The sequence below is a fragment of the Protopterus annectens genome, chromosome 3.part1 (assembly GCF_019279795.1).
Source record: "Protopterus annectens isolate FY-2018-M chromosome 3.part1, PAN1.0, whole genome shotgun sequence".
Taxonomy (NCBI): Eukaryota; Metazoa; Chordata; order Ceratodontiformes; family Protopteridae; genus Protopterus; species Protopterus annectens.
The window spans coordinates 1443219162-1443236021 of NC_056732.1; the positions used below are offsets into that span (position 1 = coordinate 1443219162).

The window sequence follows — 16860 nt, forward strand, 5'->3', positions numbered from 1 at the left end:
CATCTACAATATGTGATGGTAGTGTTAAGATGCCTAGGGTATTCTGTGAACGAAACAAAGTCCAGTCTAGTACCCTCTCAGGACATGTGCTTTCTGGGTGTGAGACTGAATACAGCTTCCCAGATGGCTTTTTTGACCCCGGACAAACAAAGAAGCCTTTCTCTTTATTTCCATCGAATGTCTCTACAGTCCAGGCTGACTGCAAGGACAGTCCTTCAAGCCTTGGGGTTCATGGCATCTTGTATTCTGGTGCTTCCCAATGCCAAACTGCATATGAGGAAGCTTCAATGGTATCTCAAAAATGTATGGAAGCAACACTGCCAAGATCTAGACACTGTCATTCAGATCATACCTTGCATTCAGAAGGAATTTTTGTGGTGGGCTCAGGAATGTCACCTAAACAAGGGACTCTCTGTGACCCGACCAGAGGCGAGTCAGATTCTAACGACAGATGCCTCGGACAAGGCTTGGGGAGCACACCTCAATGGAAAATGGGTGCAAGACACGTGGCCTGTCAGACTTCAACATTTGCATATCAACTTGAAGGAGATGTTAGCAGTCCAGTTTGCATTAAGGGCTTTCAAGGATTTCCTTCACCCAGGGCAGGTGTTGATTCAAACAGACAACACTACTGTCATGTGGTACATCAACAAGCAAGGGGGAACCCATTCATACCCACTTTGCAGGCAAGCGATGATTTTGTGGGAGACGGCTCTCAGTTTACACCTCAATCTTCAAGCAAGGTTTCTGCCAGGAGCACAGAACTCCTTAGCAGATGTGTTGAGCAGACAGATAGTGGATCCTCACGAGTGGAAATTGGATCCTCATGTATTCCAGCAGTTGACAGTGTTATGGGGGACTCCAGACATAGATCTGTTCGCTTCTCCACTAAATTACCAGTTGCCAAAGTTTTGCACAAAAGGTTTCATCACACAGCTTGGAAGGTGGATGCTCTATCATTCAGTTGGAACAATCTTCATGTCTATGCCTTTCCACCTCTGCCTCTCCTCCCCAAGGTACTCTTGAAGGCCAGACAAGACAAACCATCCATGATTCTGATAGCTCCGGATTGGCCTCGACAGCACTGGTACCCACTTCTGAGGAGTTTAGTAAGGGAGCCTCCATGGCCTCTACCTTTAATTCCGCATCTTTTGTCTCAGGAGGGCAGTCACTTCCTCAATGTCAGGATTCAGTCTCTGCATCTAACAGCTTGGCATATTCTGTTTTAGACCCTGGAGGGTCTCAGCTGCCACAACAAGTTTTGAATGTTATTTTGGAGGCCAGAAGGCCTAGTACAAGGAAAGTATATGCTGATAAATGGAGGAGATTTTTTATTTGGAGCAAAGAAAAGGATTTTGATGTTTCCAAACCTAATTTAAGTGCTTCTCTTCAATATCTTACTGAGTTACTGGACAAAGGTTTGTCTTTCTCCTCTATAAAGATTCATGCTGCATCCATTTCTGCTCACTATGATTGTGACCCTCCTTTATTCTCTCATCCTTTGTTTAAGCAATTTCTTAGAGGGGCAAAGAACATAAGACCTCCACGTAGAGCTCCTACTTATGCTTGGGATCTCAATTTTGTGTTGGAAAAACTTACTCTACAACCTTTTGAGCCTGCAGCTACGGCCGAGTTAAAGTATTTGTCTTGGAAAACTGCTTTTTTGTTGGCCATTACTTCTGCAAGAAGGGTTTCTGAATTACAGGCCCTTATGGCAGTGGAGCCCTTCCTGAGTTTTCATAAGGATAGGGTATCTTTGCGTACTAATCCTTCCTTTATGCCTAAAGTGGTTTCTAGTGTGGCCTTAAACCAAACTATTCATTTGCCTACTTTTTATGCAAACCCCAAAATAAAGGGAGAAGATTTTGCATACTTTGGATATTCACAGGCAGTTGCGTTATTATTTGAGCAGAACCAAGGAGTTCAGACAGTCTCAGCAGTTGTTTGTTTCTTTTGCTTTGGGTTCCCAGGGTAAACCTGTTTCAAAACAAACTATTTCTAAGTGGATTGGGTTTTGTATTTCTTTCTGTTATTCCCATCATGGTAAGGAGATTCCGGCTGGAATCAGACCTCATTCCATTAGAGCTACTGCCACCTCTACTGCCTTTCTAAGGGGGGTAGCTACAAAAGATATTTTGGAAGCAGCTACTTGGAGTTCAGTACATACTTTTCTAAGCATTACCACCTTCCTCTTTATTCTAAGTCTAGGGCTGGATTTGCCACTGCAATATTACAGGGCATTTTAGCAGCCCCTAATGCTTTATGATTTTGCCATCCTCCCTTTCCCGTTGCTTTGGGATTCTACCCATAAGTAAGGACTGCAGCAATGTGAGATGAAGAACATAGTACAGTTTTGTACCTACCATAAATGTAGATGTTTGAAGATCCACATTGCTGCAGTCCAATTTACCCTCCCTCCTTCCCCACTGTAGTTTAGCATGGTTATATGGTTTGGGTGATGGTTGTTGTTGGGCCTGTTTTTGGGAGGTATTCTGTTTTTGGCTGTGGCCTTTCTTTTTGGGCCTTCTGACATCTGGGGCAAGAAAAGACTGAGGATATGACGTCGGTCATGCGCTTTTATACCCTGACGCTCTGATGTCAGATCTGAGCGCCCATGACCGACGTCAGCCTAATACTTTGGTATTCGGGCCGTCCGAGGACAGCGGACTACCCATAAGTAAGGACTGCAGCAATGTGGATCTTCGAACATCTACATTTATGGTAGGTACAAAACTGTACTTTTCTGTTAACAGATTTGAAGCATCATTCCATTTCCTGCAGTCCTTGGTAGTCACCATGTATCTACATCCTAGTGCATCAGAGATGGTCCTTGCTGATGTTCATAGTGTTATACTGCTGCAGTCATCACACTTGGGTTATCCTGCCGTCAGGCGGTCCCGCAGTCGGCCGAATCCCAAAGTCTTGGTCCGGCGTCGGTTGTCATCGCTTCTTCCCTGACGTCAGTGCGACAGGGGGATAAAAGAGGCAGCCGACGCCATTTTCTTCAGTCTTTCTTGCCGTGCGGTGCCCGAAGCAGAAGCAGTTCGCAAGTGCCAGTCGGCTGGCTCCTGAGATTTTCGAATCAAATTTCAGCCCAAAGTCTTCTCTAAAGCTAAGTACACCGTTGTGGAAACTTTTCTTGCCTCAGACTGATGTCAGACAAAGTTAATAATTGCATTTCTTGTGGGAAGCAAATACCTCATAAGGATTTTCATTCTTATTGTATTCCTTGCCTAGGCCCAGACCACGATGTCTCTGGTTGTCTGTTTGGTGCTAGGTTCAACAAACGTACAATCAAGCGTCGGGCAGAGTTCGCCCGACATTACTTTGGCAGAAAATTTAACTATAGCATGTCGGAGTAACCGACATCAGCAATGATTAAAAAACGCAAGGATAAGGACAGGCAACCAAGGCCAAGATCAGATACCGAGGCCTCAGCAAGACCTGCCGCCGGTTCTCCGGTTTTCAGCGAGGCGCCTATGCAGGCCCTGACTACCGCTGATCTAGAAATTCTGATGCCCTCCCAGACCAAATCAGCTGGGCCTCAAGAGCCGGTTCCCTCTCACCCCTTGGACGCCAACCCTGACGGTGATCTGGAGATTTTGGACAGGCGTTCGGTTTCTGAAGGTGTCTTCAAACCGACAACTATCTCTATTAAGTCTTATTCTAAACTTAAAGCCCCCTTAAAAATTAGGAAACCAGGTCCACAGACCCCCCCACAGGCCCCTATGCCTAAAATACAGATTCTTAAGATGGCTGAGGATTTAATTACCCTTATCAGGGATTCACAACCTCCTCCTGACAAAAGGCCTAGACTGGAGGAAGATTATCCTTCCTCTGACCAAGCATCAATTTCCTCAGCTAACTCTGAGGACCAGGATTATTCCTTCCCTCCTTATTAAGACTCAGATGCTTTCCCTCCTTATTAAGACTCAGATGCTGAAGAGTCCATTCCCTCTGTCTGCCCCCCTGAAGACTACTCTTTTGGGGAAACTTTACACACCATGAGGGAACACTTCCACTGGGAAGGCCAAGATTACTCTGACTCTTAAGAAAAGACTCAGTGAGTTTCTTCTTCTTCTTCCACAGCATAGACCCCTTGCAATTCCTCCAGTTTTAGACATTTTGGATGATGTTTACACCGAATCTAGTCTAAACCCAGATTCCTTACCTCCTGCACCAGCTAAACCAGACAGATGCTACCGAGTTCCTGATTCTCATAAGTTTCTATATAAAAGCCCTGTTGCAGACCCCAAAACCATTTCCCAGGGTACCAAAGGGGTAAGGCCTCTACTGCTAAGAATCCACTACCTTCTGAAAGAGATTCCAGAGCATTAGAAAGATGGGGGAAGAAAGTGTATACGTCTGCTACTTTGGCCATGAGGGCCTTAAACTGCCAATTCCACATGCTAAAATACCAGCAGTACTTGATTACACAGTTAAAGCAGAAAATGATCCCTCAGACAGATCAACCTGATTTCAAAGAGATGCAGGATTTGCTGCATGCAGCAGAACAGGTGGGAAAGCATACCTTACAGTGTGGTTTTGATTCATTGGAAGCCTCATGTAGAGCAGCTGTCACAGGATCGGTAATACGTAGACATGTTTGGCTAAAAGAGCAAGCCTTACCAGAACATGTCAAAGCAAAGTTATTGGAAGCTCCATTGCAGAAAGATGTGTTATTTGGTGTCAAAGCAGAGGAAGTTTTAAAGAAAATGGAAGAAAAGGCAAAATCTATGCAGACAGTTAGATTTTTTACAGGTACAACCTCCTCGTTTCAGCAGAAACTGGCCATCAAAAACTGGTCCTTTCCTGCATCAGACAGACCCCAAAGGGGTAGGTACAGAGGCCAGCCACAAGGTTCTTTTAGGCCTAGACAATGGCATACAATAGCTCAGAGGTGGAGACGAAAGATCTCAACCCTTCAGGAAACAAACACAATGACTTCCCTCTTCGCCTGCCAAGCAAAATTGCCCTGGTAGCACCTTTGGGAGGAAAACTGGCTCTATTTCCACAAAATTGGCGCATCATAACAAAGGAGAAATGGGTTCTGGATATCATTACACAAGGCTACAAATTTCATTTTCACACTTTACCACGGATGAGAGGCATGCCAAATCTGCCTCCAAACCAATGGGCAGAGGCACAAATGCAAATTTCAGCTCTCATGGATATGAAAGCAATTCAGAAGGTACCTACAAAGGAGCAAGGTCAAGGGTTTTACTCAAGACTATTTCTAGTACCAAGAAAGGACAAAGCCTGGAGACCCATTTTAGACCTCTCAATTCTAAACACATACCTGGAGGTACCCAAATTCAAAATGCTCACGCTACAGCAGCTTCTTCCCATGCTGGCCAAGGAGTCTTGGCTGGTAACGTTGGACCTCAAAGAGGCATTACCTGCATGTCCCTATCAGACAAGATTGCAGAAGATACCTCAGATTTTTGGCAGGTACAACGCATTATCAATTCTCTGTATTGCCCTTTGGCTTATCTACTGCGCCCAGAGTATTTATGAAATGCCTGGCGTCAATAATTGCATACTGCAGACAACGAGGAGTACAAATTTATCCATATCTGGACGACTGCCTGATCCAAGCGGACATCAAGGCCATTCTATTACAGCATTTGGCATTTGTAACAAAGCTGCTAAGTTGCCTAGGGTACACAGTAAACAGAAAGAAGTCAAAGCTAATACCCTCACAAAACATAATATTCCTGGGTGCCAGCTTAAATACAATGGTCCAGATGGCTTATCTCATGCCAGACAAACAAAAACAACTGACTCAATACTTTAAAAAGATGGCAACTTTTACCCAGCTCACTGCAAGGAAAATCCTGCAGGCATTGGGGTTCATGGCATCCTGCATTCAACTAATTCCACATGCCAGGCTGCATATGAGGAAATTGCAATGGTACCTGAAAAGTGTATGGACTCAACACCGGCACAGCCTCGAAACAAGTATACCTCTCATTCCCTGCCTTCAAAAAGAGTTCCTCTGGTGGGCTCAAGCATGTCAAATAAACAAGGGTCTTCCTTTTGTCTTACCTCCAGCAAACCAAACGATGACACAGATTCTTCAGACTACGCCTGGGGAGCACACATGGCAGGACAAGTGCATACAGGGCAAATGGTCTGCAAAACAAATGCATCTCTACACATCAACCAAAAGGAGATGCTAGCTGTGCAAAATGCACTGACAGCCTTCAAGGACCTCTTGCATCCAGGACAACTACTAATAAGCACAGACAACACCACAGTTATGTGGTACATAAACAAACAGGGAGGAACACACTCCTACCCTTTATGCAGACAGGCAATGACCTTGTGGAGCACAGCATTGACTTACCAAGTGCAACTGCAAGCACAATTCCTGCCAGGAAAGGAAAACATATTGGCAGACAAATTAAGCAGAAATCTGGCAGATCCCCACGAGTGGAGACTACACCCACAAGTATTTTCAATGATAACTCAAAGGTGGGGACGCCCAGACATAGATCTATTTGCCTCCCCCAACAATTGCCAACTACAGAAATTTTGCACAAGGACTTGTCATTCCCTAGCCTGGAAAGTGGATGCCCTATCATTCAGTTGGACAGCATTGACAGTCTATGCCTTCCCACCACTACCTCTCTTGACCAAGGTATTACTGAAAGTCAGATCAGAGAGACCACAAATGATCCTCATTGCTCCGGACTGGCCACGTCAGCACTGGTACCCATTACTAAGGACTTTGACTCACAGCCCTCCATGGATCTTACCTCAATTCCCACTTCTGTTGACTCAGCAAAACTCTCAGATCCTTCACAGTCAGCTCAGGACTTTAAATTTAGCTGCATGGAGAATACCTTGAATTATCAAACAACACTTCTCTCAAATTACGTCCTGAATGTCATTTTGGAGGCCAGGAGGCCCAGCACCAGAAAAACTTACTCGGACAAATGGAAAATATTTTGTGCATTGAACCAGGCTAAAGGCCAAAATCCTTAGATTCCAAACATTCCTCAAATACTGCAATACTTAACTGAGATGCTACACAAAGGCCTTTCTTTCTCATCCGTTAAGATCCATGCTTCAGCCATTTCAGCTCAGTATAATACGGATCCTCCCATATTCTCACACCCTTTAGTAAGGCAGTTTCTCAGAGGGGCTAAGAATATAAGACCCCACAGAAAACCCCCAACGCCAGCTTGGGACCTCAACTTCGTTTTAGAAAAATTAACACTGCCTCCTTTCGAACCAGCCTTCTCAGCAGAACTACAATACTTGTCATGGAAAACAGCTCTGTTGCTGGCTATCACCTCAGCACACAGGGTCTCAGAACTACAGGCACTTATGGCAGTGGAATCTTTCATTATTTTCCATCAGGACAGAGTCTCTTTACGAACTAACCCTACCTTTATGCCAAAGGTAGTATCCAGTGTGGCTTTGAATCAGACCATTCATTTACCCACCTTTTATCCAAACCCCCAGAATAAAGGAGAAAGACTCCTTCACTCTTTGGACATTCACAGACAGCTACGTTACTATTTGGACAAGACAAAGACCTTCAGAAAAACTGACCAACTCTTTGTATCCTATGCTGCAGGTTCACAAGGAAAGGCTATTTCAAAACAGACCATCTCCAAATGGATAGCACATTGTATCCGCTTTTGCTACTCGCACTATGGGAAAGCAGTGCTTGTTAATATTAGGTCCCATTCTACCAGGACTACAGCAACCTCGGCAGACTTTTTCAGGGGGGTTCCAACCAAGGACATTCTGGAGGCAGCTACTTGGAGTTCAGTGCACACCTTTACCAAGCACTACCACCTTCCATTATACTCAAAAACCAGAGCTGGTTTTGCCACTGCAGTTCTGCAGGGAATCCTAGCTTCACCTAACCCAGTTTAGTACCAGCCAACCATCCATAGCTTTGGGATTCAACCCACATGTGATGACTGCAGCAGTATATCACGATGAACATAGTACAGTTTTGTACCTACCATAAATGTAGATGTTCGAGTGTATATACTGCTGCAGTCCAGGTTACCCTCCCACCCATCCCCTCTACATACCAGGGTGTTATAACTCCATGTACATCAATCTATTGGATGCATGTCTATATGGTGTATTTGCTAACAGCTAGTACTATTGTTTATCTACTAAGGTATTTTTGCATAGTTCTGGGGCAAGAAAAACTGAAGAAAATGGCGTTGGCTGCCTCTTTTATCCCCCTGTCGCACTGACGTCAGAGAAGAAGCAATGACAACTGACGCTGGACCAAGACTTTGGGATTCGGCCGACTGTGGGACCGCCTGACGGCAGGATAACCCAAGTGTGATGACTGCAGCAGTATATACACTCGAACATCTACATTTATGGTAGGTACAAAACTGTACTTTCTCTCTTGCTGTCATTTTAACCATTACTTCTGACCTCCCCCAAACCACCACTTCCAACACCTGCCTTGGATGATTATGAAGCCAACTTAGTCATTAAAATTCTTGATTCTTCTAAGCAAATTGAGTGCATTATCGCAAACAGCTTAAATTTCACTTCCAGATAATGAATGCAGTCAGTCAGATCTGCAAGAAACTATGCAAAAATTTTAAGGCCAAAAGTTACCTAACAGATCATCACACTAGCTACTGCAAGCTCCTACCTGTTTCTGTCACTTATGGACTCTTCTTATCATTTCTCTTTCCTCTTCATTACTTTCATTTATTTGAGCAGATTATAATACAAGTTCTAAATTTGCCTCAGGACATCACAGCAGAATGTGCCAGTGCTCATCTCCACCCAACTTGGTTGGCTTCAGTTGTGTCATCATCTTTCTGTCACTCAGCTCTGTTTGCTCATATCAGTTAGTACATTCCAACAACTCCCTCTGTCTCTATAGACCATCAACTTGAAGTTTGAAAGACATGTTCTGCTTGTGTGATTTAGTGTTGGACACACTGTGATAGAAGTGTTGCCAGAGTTAGGCAAAGGTGACAGCCACCCCAGGTGCAGGATTTTGGTGGTGTAGTCATCAGATACCTGTTGGTCAGTAGTTAACTACCTGCATTAGTTTCTGTACTGAAATTTCTGAATGTCGATATTGCTTTCACATTAAAGAATGAAGCTATTCAGTGCTCTGTGTGTGTGTGTGTGGTGTACATTGTAACATGCAGTTTAGTACTGTGTTAAAAGTAGAAAGTGCTGTTTTTAGTAATTTTAACAACTTTTGTTTCTTATTCTTCTGTATTCATGGTGTATAGTTGTACAATTTTAATGACATTTTCTTGCCCTAACTTGTCTGTCTTCCTTATTAACATTTTATGTAGTTAAAGCTGTGCTGCTACGTGTTAGGTAAATTACATGTCTTTATTTAATACAGTTGTATAACTTCTTGTCTGGAGATTTTTCACTGGGATTCCACTGTAGATGGCGGCCTCTCAGCTGGACTATCCAGTTAAATATAAATTGCCGCTCAGTTGCTCTTTCCAAATGTATTTCTGTCTCTGCAGTTACAGTTTTATTGTATTGTTTGTAGTTGACTGCAGCCGAGGAAAGGACTGCTTGGTATAGCTTACTTCGTAAAAATATTTCTTTTATTTGCAGCACAAATCATTTATTGGCATGAACATCAGCATATTCTGGTGCCTTCCTTTTTTCTCAATGGTTTATGCATGCTCTCTTCCAAGTTTAGAAGTCACATGGACTTCCTTGCTTAGGGAGAAAAGAAACTTGCAACTCCCATTTCAGCTTCAAGAGAACTTGGGAGTCTGACAGTATATGTAAGGTTAACATTCTACAAAATTGGTAGTCATTCTAAGGATGGAGCTTTTTTCTGATACAGTAGATCTCTGAATTTTAAGTCTGTTAACAGAATGAAGCTGCAGGTGAAGTCATACTGTCCTATATGATATACAGAAACACAAGGGTGGATGTTCGTGTTTCACTGCTGCGGTTCGGCGTCGGTTGCTGTCGCTTCTTCCCTGACGTCAGTGCACCAGGGGTATATAAGATGCAGCCGATGCCATTTTCTTCAGTCTTTCTTGCCGCGCGGTGCCCGAAGCAAAAGCAGTTCGCAAGTGCTGGTCGGCCGACTCCTGAGATTTTCAATTCGAATTTCAGAACCAAAGTCTTCAATAAAGCTAAGTACCCAGTTGGGGAAACTTTTTCTTGCGTCAGGCCGATGTCAGTAAAAGTTAATAATTGTATTTCTTGTGGGAAGCAAATACCTCATAAGGATTTTCATTCTTACTGTATTCCATGCCTAGGCCCAGACCACAATGTCACTAGTTGTCGGTTTTGTGCTAGATTTAACAAGCACACTATTAAACGTCGGTTTGACTTTGCTCACCATTACTTTGGCCGAAGGTTTAATTATACCATGCCGTTGGAACAACCGACGACCGGAATACACAAAAAATGCAAAGACAAGGATAAGGACAGGCATCCAAGGCCCAAAGCTGACGATGAAGCCTCTTCTAGGCCAGTCACCGGTTCTCAGTGAGGCGCTTTCGCAGCCCCTGACATCCGCTACCTCAGAGCCACAGGCTGCCTCCGACTCCCACGTGGAGATGTCTTGGCCTCTGGAAACTCAAGGTGTTGGGCCTATGGAAACTTACCCCTCAGATGGGTCCAGAGCCGCTGAGCAGGCATCGGCTTCTGAGGATGTTTTCAGACTTTCACAGCTTACCATAAAAACTACAGCCAAGTCTAAAACTCCATTAAAGACAAAGAAGCAAGTACAGGATTCACCTGGACACGCCTCCATGCCTAAAAAACAGATGCTCAAAATGGTCGAAGACTTAATTACTCTGATCAGGGGTTCCCATCCCCCTCCTGATAAAAGGTCTAGGCAGGATACAAACTATGATTCCTCTGACCAGGTTTCCATTTCTTCTGATTCCTCTTCAGACCAGGGATACTCTTTACCCCCTATGAGGACTCTGATGCTGAAGAATCAATTCCTTCAGCCTCTCCTCCTAAGGATTACTCTTTTGGGGAAACTTTACATACCATGAGGGAGCATTTCCATTGGGAGGGCCAGGATTACTCTGAATCCAAGAAAAGGCTCAGAGATTTTCTTTTATTGCCTTAGCAGAGGCCCCTTGCCTATTCCGCCAGTGTTAGATATTGTGGATGATGCGTTCTCTGAATCCAGTTTAAATCCTGATTCTTTGCCCCCTGCTCCAGTCAAGCCAGACAGGTACTACAGAGTCCCTGACTCTCACTAATTTCTTTATAAAAACCCTGTGGCTGACCCAGAAACTATTTCCCAGGGTCCCAAAGGGGTAAAGGCTTCCACGGCTAAAAATCCAGTTCCCTCTGACAGGGATTCTAGAGCCTTAGACAGATGGGGGAAGAAAGTTTACACTTCTGCAACTTTAGCAGTGAGAGCTTTAAATTGCCAGTTTCACATGCTTAAATACCAACAATATTTAATGTCTCTGTTAAAACAGAAAATGCTTACAAGTTCAGAACATCCTGACTATAAGGAAATGCAGGATTTATTGCATGCAGCTGAACAAGTGTGAAAACATACTCTGCAATGTGGTTTTGATTCATTAGAGGCTTCTTGTAGAGCAACAGTTACAGGATCTGTGATTCAGGGGCATGCTTGGTTAAAAGAACAAGGTTTACCTGATCATGTTAAGGCAAAATTATTGGATGCTCCTTTACAGCAGGATATTTTAATTGGTGTTAAGGCAGAAGAGGTATTAAAGAAAATGGAGGATAAGGCAAAATCTGTGCAGACAGTGAAGGATTTCTTACAGGTACAGCCACCTCGATTTAGCAGAAATTGGCCTTCAAAGAATTGGTCCTTTCCAGTGTCAGACAGACCACAAAGAGGCAGATACAGATGCCCAAGAGGCAGATCTCAGCCCCAAGGCTCTTACAGACCATGACAGTGGGGTGCTTCAAAGCCAAAAGGAGGGGAAGACAAGTCACAACCTTATAGGAAACAGTCCCAATGACTTCCCCCTTCGAATGCCAAGCACTTACCTTTTGGCAGCTCCCTTAGGGGGAAAACTAGCACTTTTTTCACAAAATTGGCATATAATCACCCAAGGCAAATGGGTTCTGAATATTGTGTCTCAAGGTTATAGGTTCCACTTTCACACTCTACCAAGGCTAAAAGGAATGCCAGACCTGCCACCAAATCAGTGGGCAGAGGCACAGAAACAAATTACAGCCCTCATGGACATGAGAGCTATTCAATAAGTGCCACAACAGGAACAAGGACAAGGAATTTACTCAAGACTTTTCCTGGTCCCCAGAAAGGACAAAGCCTGGAGACCCATACTAGACCTTTCTACTCTAAATACTTACCTGGATGTTCCGAAATTTAAAATGTTGACACTGTAGCAGCTTCTTCCCATGCTGGGCAAGAAGGCTTGGCTTGCTACTTTGGACCTCAAAGAGGCATACCTGCATGTCCCTATCAGACAAAATTGCAGAAGATACCTCAGATTCGTAGCTGGTTCAATGCATTACCAATTCTCTGCACTGCCCTTTGGCTTATCTACTGCGCCCAGGGTCTTCACAATGTGCCTGGCACCAGTAATTGCATTTTGCAGACAAAAAGGAATTCAAATATATCCATACTTGGACGACTGCCTTAGTCAGTCAGAGAGCAAGGACATTTTTCTAAAGCATCTGGCATTTGTAAAAAGGTTACTAATTTCCCTGGGGTACACAGTAAACGAAAAGAAGTCAAAACTAGTGCCCTCACAAGACATAATATTCCTGGGTGCCAGCATAAATACAATGGCCCAGATGGCTTATCTCACGCCAGACAAGCAAGGACAACTGGCTCAGTACTTTCAATTGATGGCAACAAAAACCCAACTCCCTGCAAGAAAAATTCTGCAGGCCATCCTGCATACTACTAATATCATATGCCAGACTGCATATGAGGAAGTTACAGTGGTACCTAAAAAGTGTTTGGGCTCAACACTGTCACAGTTTGGAAGCAGTAATACCACTAATTCCCTGCCTACAACAGGAGTTTCGATGGTGGACGCAGGCATGTCACCTCAACAAGGGACAGCCTTTCACTCTACCCACAGCCAGGCAGACACTAACAACAGATGCTTCGGATTACGCCTAGGGAGCACACATGGCAGGAAAATGTATTCAGGGCAAGTGGGCCGCAGACCAAATGCATCTTCACATCAATCAAAAAGAGATGTTAGCTGTACAAAATGCCCTAACAGCCTTCAAGGACCTTCTGCATCCAGGACAACTATTATTAAAGACAGAAAACACCACAGTTATGTGGTACATAAACAAGCAAAGGGACACTCATTCTTATCCCCTATGCAGACAAGCCATGACCTTGTGGACCACAGCTCTAACCTATCAAGTTCATCTGCAAGCACAATTCCTGCCAGGAAAGAAAAATACTCTGGCAGACGACTTAAGCAGAAACATCATGGATCCTCACGAGTGGAAATTAAATCCACAATTATTCAGCATGATCACGCAAAAATGGGGGTGCCCAGACATAAATCTTTTTGCATCCCCAATGAATTGCCAACTACAGAAATTCTGCACAAGGACTTATCACACACAAGCATGGAAAGTGGATGCTCTCTCGTTCAGCTGGAAAAGCCTAAAAGTTTATGCCTTCCCACCACTGCCTCTCCTTCCAAAGGTACTCGTAAAAGCCAGAAAAGAAAAACCACAGATGATCCTGATTGCCCGAGACTGGCCACGCCAGCACTGGTACCAAATCTTAAAGAACTTAGCTCAAGGCCCACCATGGATTTTACCTCAAACTCCTCATCTTCTGACTCAACAAAACAATCAGATCCTGCACAGGCAGCTCAAAACCTTAAACCTGGCTGCATGGCAGATTCCTTAGTCAAGCAGAGAACATCTCTCTCTAAAGCTATTATGGCTGTCATTTTGGAGGCCAGGAGGCCTAGCACCAGGAAATCTTATTCAGAAAAGTGGAAGATATTCTATGCCTGGAACCAGGCTCAAAGCTTTGCCGTCTTGTCCCAAATATTCCTCAGATATTACAATACTTAACTGAGATGCTGGACAAAGGCCTATCCTTTTCATCCGTTAAGATCCACGCCTCTGCCATCTCGGCTCATTACAACACAGATCCTTCTATTTTCTCTCATCCATTGTTAAAACAGTACCTCAGAGGGGCTAAAAACATAAGACCGCCCCGGAGAGTACCAACACCAACTTGGGACCTCAATTTTGTCTTGGAAAAACTAACTTTACCTCCTTTTGAGCCAGCCAATTCATCAGAATTAAAATATGTCAAAGTACACCATTTCAGAGTGGATAGGACAATGTATCCGTTTCTGCTACACACAGCATGGGAAAACTGTACCTAGCAACATTAGGCCACATTCTACCAGGGCAACAGCCACTTCAACTGCCTACCTTAGAGGAGTACCTACCAAAGATATCCTGGAAGCTGCAACTTGGAGTTCAGTGCACACCTTTACCAAACATTATCACTTGCCTCTTTATTCTAAATCCAGAGCTGGCTTTGCCACTGCAGTGCTATAGGGCCTCATAGCCACCCCAAATCCTCTATAGAACCAGCCACCCTACCTCAGCTTTGGGATTTAACCCAAGTGTAATGACTGCAGCCGTGAAACACGATGAACATAGTACAGTTTTGTACCTACCATAAATGTAGATGTTCGAGTGTATTCACTGTTGCAGTCCAGGTTACCCTCCCTCCATCCCCTCTTTCTTAGCTGGGACTTATCTATACCTTTCTACCCTATACTACCTATGTGGTGTATTTGCTGGTAACTGAAGGTTTTGGTTTTATTTTGTGTGTTTTATTTGCAATATGTGTTGCCTACCTATTTGTGGGCACCTGACATCTGGGGCAAGCAAAACTGAAGAAAATGGTGTCGGCTGCATCTTGTATACCCCTGGCGCACTGACATCAGGGAAGAAACAACAGCAACCGACACCGGACCAAGACTTTGGAACTCTGGCCGACTGCGGGACCGCCTGATGGCAGGATAACACAAGTGTAATGACTGCAGCAGTGAATACACTCAAACATCTACATTTATGGTAGGTACAAAACTGTACTTTGTTAGAAAAAAAATATATAGGTATGAGTTAAAATGGAAAACGAGCATTGGTGGTCTGTTTCTGTTGCAGAAAGGATTTGATGTTTTCAATACACTGGATTTGATGGAAAATAAAACGTTTTTAGAAAAGCTCAAGTTTGGCATAGGAGATGGAAATTTGCAGTATTACTTGTTCAACTGGAGGTGTCCTAGCATGGATCCTGAAAAGGTAAAATAATTTGCAACACATTTAATCTTGCATGTAAGCTGTACTGTATTTTTCTTTATATGTAACTTTTTGCAGAGTTTTCATATGCCAGAAGAAAGTTGTTTCTGATTTAATAAAAAGGAATAGCAAGTAGGAGCAGCTACTGCTGTACAGTATATAAAAATCAAACCTTTTCACATAGTGCTAAATGTAAAAAAAAAAAAAAAAACTTTAGAATTCTTGCAACAGTTTTCAGGGACAAACTTATTCCTAAGACATTGGCAGTGACAAGCTTGCTGGCAGAGTGCACTGGAAGCTTTATTGCTCAGTATCTTGTGAACATTTGTAGTTCATTGTTTTTTACCACATTATTTTTGTCATGTGTCTTAACTATGTGGTATATGATTTCTTTTCAGTCTGCTGTTACTGTCTGTACTCCCACTGTGTGATGAAAATGGACTTTGCTCATTCAGCTATCCTGGCAATCAGAATAAGAACAAATGTGATTCATCAAGGGCTTGGTAGTTTTGAGCTATAAATGCATGGGTTTCACTCTTTTTCCATTATTCCCAAGAAATCAGAAAGGCATATTCTCATTCTATATCACAGCTACTTCAGTAATTGCATCAGATACTTGAAATTTGAATATTCATTCTGCAGGGCATATCATTGTTGCTTTCCTGGGCAGTGGATGATGTCAGCAAATGTGATGAATGCTTACTCTCACAGTGGAATGTCAGCAATTGAACACATTTCATTTTATTCATTTATTAACCAGGCAAGCTCCCTGGACAAAACTTATCCCTTTCAAGTGGTGGTCCAGGAGCACTATCTGATTAATGCAACTTGTTTGACTCCCACTGTAAATAAATGGAGGTGGAAGGAATCAAATCCTCTACCCTGGGCTATAGGAAGCCACTTTTTAACAGCTGAAAGCCTTAATCCTCTGCCCTATTTGCCAGAACAGCAAGTCATAGTCATTTTAATCTGTGTAGTAGTCATTTGTGTGATATTGATCTTTGGTCTTTTCAACATTGCTCCCTCCTGCCCCTGCTTCAAGGATTTTTAGTAAACATTTGCCTTCTCTTGGTCTTCCCATGACTAGTACCACCTGATCTGCACATACATAAGTAGCTGGTTACTACGGGCCTCTTTTAAGTTCCCGCTGATCTTAGAATTCTGCTAGGCCCTATTCTGAAGCCATTTTGAGGAGTTCCATTAGCTAGGAGAAGTTACCCATTTTTCCAGTCGTGACTGTCACCTGTTTTTGGCCATTTTTGGATTTCTTTTGGTGTCAAGCCTTCCTTTATGGAAAGGAATATAGAAAGTGAAGAGAACCAACTTCCCAAGTTTCCTGCTATCACAGTATCCAGCCTGAAGTCCTCTAACACTTGCTGAGACTTTATCAGTGATACTACTTATGGTTGCTTTGGTTTCTTATTATATAAGAGCACTTTAATTTATTTATTTTTATTTTTTTATTTACAGTTTGTTGACTGGGTTAGTCCCACTAGACCATTGGTGTCTTTTCAGGAGAGACGCTTTCATATGACTAGAGGTCATTTGGTAAGGGCACCAGAGTACTTCACCTGCTCTTTTCTTTGGGTTTTGCAGGAT

General features: G+C 43.4%; 1 protein-coding gene across 5 annotated transcripts in view; it reads left to right on the forward strand.

Annotated features, from left to right (window-relative positions):
• Positions 1-15288, forward strand: part of NMT2 (N-myristoyltransferase 2) — a 1198504-nt gene extending 1183216 nt beyond the window's left edge. For all 5 annotated transcript variants that reach the window (XM_044067506.1, XM_044067507.1, XM_044067510.1 and 2 more), the window contains one exon: positions 15127-15288. In XM_044067506.1, coding sequence (XP_043923441.1) covers positions 15127-15273 — 147 coding nt within the window. In that variant the 3' untranslated portion in view covers positions 15274-15288. The remainder of the gene's footprint in view (positions 1-15126) is intronic.
• Positions 15289-16860: the final 1572 nt, after the last annotated feature.